This window comes from Zeugodacus cucurbitae, chromosome Y, assembly GCF_028554725.1.
Source record: "Zeugodacus cucurbitae isolate PBARC_wt_2022May chromosome Y, idZeuCucr1.2, whole genome shotgun sequence".
Classification (NCBI taxonomy): domain Eukaryota; kingdom Metazoa; phylum Arthropoda; class Insecta; order Diptera; family Tephritidae; genus Zeugodacus; species Zeugodacus cucurbitae.
The window spans coordinates 3,118,147-3,122,715 of NC_071673.1; the positions used below are offsets into that span (position 1 = coordinate 3,118,147).

General features: G+C 33.3%; 1 protein-coding gene across 1 annotated transcript; it reads right to left on the reverse strand.

Moving 5' to 3' along the window:
• Nucleotides 1–788: 788 nt before the first annotated feature.
• LOC128923479 (uncharacterized) lies at nucleotides 789–4,162 on the reverse strand. Its single transcript, XM_054235742.1, is given in 3 exon segments — nucleotides 789–865; nucleotides 2,511–2,591; nucleotides 4,108–4,162. Coding segments are annotated over 3 exon segments (213 nt in total).
• Between the last annotated feature and the right edge of the window lie 407 nt (nucleotides 4,163–4,569).

The following is a 4,569-nucleotide window of genomic DNA, read 5'->3' on the forward strand; positions in this document are numbered from 1 at the left end:
AGCCTTTATCCTTGGATTTGGTTTGAGCAATAGTAGTAATTGGATTCTATTACATTTAAAACAAACTAACTCAGCCTTAAAATATAAAAATTGATAAATAAAATGCCGAAACCAAAGGAATTAATGATTATAACTAGATCGAAGACTGTTACTGAGTTTAAGACTAGGGTTTCGGTTTCGGAGTTAGTTAAAATTTATAGAATTTGATGGAATACTGTTTATAATGTTATTAAAAAGAAGGAGACGAACAATTGCAAGGATTCTTCAAAGGGAACTGGACAGAAACCTGAGATAACTCAAAGAGAATGCCTAAGATTAGTAGGAACTGTCATACAAAATCCCACAATTAGTCCTGTTAATATTGCAGCAGCATCGCATCATATTGCATGAACAGTCAGTGATGCTACACTGCTCAGGACAAGAAAAAAGTTAACATACATACATAGATGACGTTTGGCAAAAATTGGTCAGTATTTCCGAAATCAAAAGAGCGATAGCCTAACATTTGTCTTAAATTGCATCATAAGGCCTGCAGTGGGCAAAAAAATTATGTAGTGATCTCTTCGGCTTTATAAATCAGGATTTCAAATACATACGCTTGTACACATACTTTTATATACTTGCCTTATTCATCAATTATTACAGTTCAAATAAAATACAGAAGCAAAATACATAATTATATTATCGTGGTACAAAGTATAGTGGTCTCTTCGGCTTATAGATCGGCCGTCCTGATCATCTGATCTTATTCGCTTTTACTTGGTGTCTTGCCCCCGTTTAACCAAGGCTTAAACTCCGGTGTATGGTAAACGTGACTGTTAAAATCCCTCAACATCTTTAAATATCTAACGATCATTGTGTAAAGCTTTGATATGGGTCTTGATATGGGACGAAAAACGTCAGAAACACTAAATTTCACATAAATAATAGCAGAAGGAAGCTGCATTTTTTTTACAAAATGGGCGTGGCATCGGCCACTTATGGGTCAAAAACCATATCTCTGGAACTACTTGACCGATTCGAACGAAAATCGGTATATAATATTTTCTTGACACCCTGATGACACGTGTGGAAAATGGACGAAATCGGTTCACAACCACGACAACTTCCCATATAACTCAATTTTGAATTCCATCTTATTCCTTCACTTTATAATATGTACATAAGGAACCAATGAAGATAGCGAAATAAAACTTTACACAAATACTGTATATGATCTGTGGCATCACTTGTGAAAAAATTGCCGAAATTGGACTATAACTTTTCAATGCCCCGGATATCGAATATGAAGAACTTAGTGCCCCAAGGTAACTTTTCACCGAAAATTTCGGTAAATCTCTAAGGTATCACAATTTAATTCAAAGGAAATATTTTTCTTCTAATAGTGTGTCTCTATACCAGAAAAGCTTAAAATCGGGTCATAACTTCCTTTATATATGAATACATGAGAATACCTAATTATAGGATTTTCAAAAATACTATGAGCTTAATAGCTTATAAATCGGTTAATATGCGAATAGTTTGTTTTCTTAATAAAGATATAGCAATAAATTGCGAGAGTATAAAATGTTCTTAGCCTTTCTTTACTTGTTTGGAAACGGTTTTTGGGGTCCACTAATATGGGAGTCGGAATTTTTTTCAACTACATAGTCTCCACTGGCGTACTTATTTGGTTCTTTTCTCTTTTTATCTACATAAATTTTATTATAATTTTGTAACTGTTCTTGATTTTGAACTGCTTTTGTTCTGATATCTTTTAAACTACGAGGGCTGCTATATATATTTTAGGTGCAATCTGACATTTCCATTGGAAAGTTTGACATTTTTTATCATAACTTCACTCAGAACGTTTTGTCATTTAATCGTGAATTGTTTTATTTACAGGGAATTAAAAAATTCATCTCGGCCAAAAAATGGAATTAACTCGTGAACATTTTCGTGCGATCATTTTTCACAACTTTCGACGTGGATTATCGCGACAAGAGTGCATCGATGAACTAAAATCTTTGTATGGCTATGAAGCACCATCCTATAGCACTGTGAAAAACTGGTACAACGAATTCAATCGTGGCCAACGCTCGCTCAAAGACGAATTCCGTGAAGGTCGTCCAAAAACAGCCGTTGTGCCAGAAAACATCGATGCCGTGCGTGAACTGATAATGCAAGACCGTCATGTAACATACCTTCAGATAGAGGCATGCCCATGCATTTCTCCAACCAGCATACATTCGATATTGCATGAACACCTGGCTGTAAAAAAGGTTTGTTCTCGTTGGATCCCGCACAATTTGACAATCGCTCAAAAAAAGTGCTTCGAAAATTGGTTTGAGCGCATGCAAAAGTGTATAAATCTTGATGGAGAATATTTTCAAAAACAATAAAACCATTTTCGTTGATAAATATTCCTATTTCCATTATTAGGCCAGAAATATATATAGCAGCCCTCGTATTACTTCCTAAAGAATATTTTATTTTTGTTAATTGATCTTTTAAGTAGTCAGTAAGATCGCATCTTTGGTTTATACCGAACAACATTACACTAGGATGTTCTCCTATTGACCTGTGTACTGTATTATTTAAAGCGTGCTCAACTTTTCCAACCAATTTTCAAATCATCGTTCCTAAACTTCTATTTACCCTTTCGACTTGACCATTTGCTTGAAGAGAACCTGTAGCTATTTTTATGTGACGCCCATTTTTGTTTTTTAAAAAGGTTTTAAATTTTTCAGATGTAAAACAACTTCCTTAATCAGACATTTTGGGTAACTGTATGCTCTAAAGTAGTCTTTCAAAGCATGGTAGCATTACTATTAGTAGTTTTAGTAGGATATAACCTAACAAATTTCGTAAACGCGTCAATTATAACTAATATGTGTCGTTTAGTTTTTGAAGTGTTATCTAAAGGTCCAAAATGATCGATATGTATAATTTCAAATCTTTCCGTCCAGCCTTTGAAGAAAATGCGATGCATTTTAAACAGTTTTTTATGTGTATGTAAATTTTTTCTCTCATTTTTGAAAACCAATAACTTTTTGAAATCAATTCTATTACTTTGTCTATACTTACATGTCCAAACTCGTCGTGATATTTATGTATGATGTGACTTTTAATCTCTTGTGGAACAATAAACATAAGGTTACCGTTGCTGTGTTTTCTGTATAAAATACCGTTTCGCATTTCGTATAAATTGTGTTCTTTTTTCTGTAACAAATTTCTAAGCTTTTTTAAGATTTCTCTCTCCCTTGACAAATTACAAAATTTTCTTCAAAGGTATTTGTTTCCAATACCATTTTGTTGGTACAACGGCTTAATGCATCCACGTGTTGCATACGTTTATCACCTCAGTGTTCCAGAGTATACGCCCATCGTGCTATTCGAGGGTTCAACTCTTTTTTATTTAAAGTAAGAGTAAGTGAATTACAGTCTGTAATAATTTTGAATGATTTGCCTTGAAGATATAGACGGAAACGTTGCAAAGCGGTAACTATAGCGAGTACTTCTAATTCGAAACTATGATACTTTGATTCTGCGTCCGTAGTTCTTTTAGAAAAATAGAAATAAACAGGAAATGCACCCATCCCATCTGCTTTCCTTTGCAATAAAATAGATCTATTGAACTAGCATCGCAATGTAATTCTGTTTAACCTTTTGGATCATAAAATCCTAGTACAGGAGCATTCAGTAATTTTGATTTCATAAGTTCAAAGCACTCTAGTTCTGTGTTTCCAAACATAAATTTTTTGTTCTTCTTTGTAATTTCATACAACGGTTTTGTCAGAAAAAATTTTTTACAAATCTTCTAAAATATGAACATAATCCTATGAAACTTTGAACTTCATGTACATTTTTGGGTACCGGAAGGTTTATGGCTTCTAAACCTTTTTCATTGGCTTTTACCCCGTCCCCTGTTATCGTATATCCTAAGTATATTATAAAAATTCACATTTATCTAACCTTAACTCTAGTTTATTTTTAACAATCTTTTCTAAAACATTTTTTAAAATTTCGAAATGTTCCCTCATATTTTCTGTTGCTATCATTACATCATCCAAATATACTATTACTTTTTCTGCTCTTATCATTTCTGAAAATATATTATGAATGAACCTTTGAAAAGTTGATGGTGCATTTTTAAGTCCAAAGGGCATTCTCGTGAACTCATATTGTCCAAGTGGTGTAATAAAAGACGTATACTCTTCGGAATCTTTGTGCATGTATACATGGAAAAAACCATTTTTTAAATCTAGTTTAGTGAGTATTTTCTTCTTTGCTAGTCTATCTAACAAATCTTCAATAAGAGGAATCGGATAACTATCTTTCGCAGTATTTTTGTTCAAAGTTCTATAGTCAACACACATTCTAAGATCTCCCGTTTTTTTGCCCACCAGTACAATTTTTGTAACTCTTCTTTTTCTGAATAAGACAATCTACGTGGAGGGCAATGAAAAGGTTTCGCGTTTTCTAATACTAACTTCATCTCGCACTTGACCTTCATCGGGAAATTTGGCTTCTACGTATAATTTGGTAAACATTTCAGTTAACTTTTTGCGGTTATATGCACACATAGTT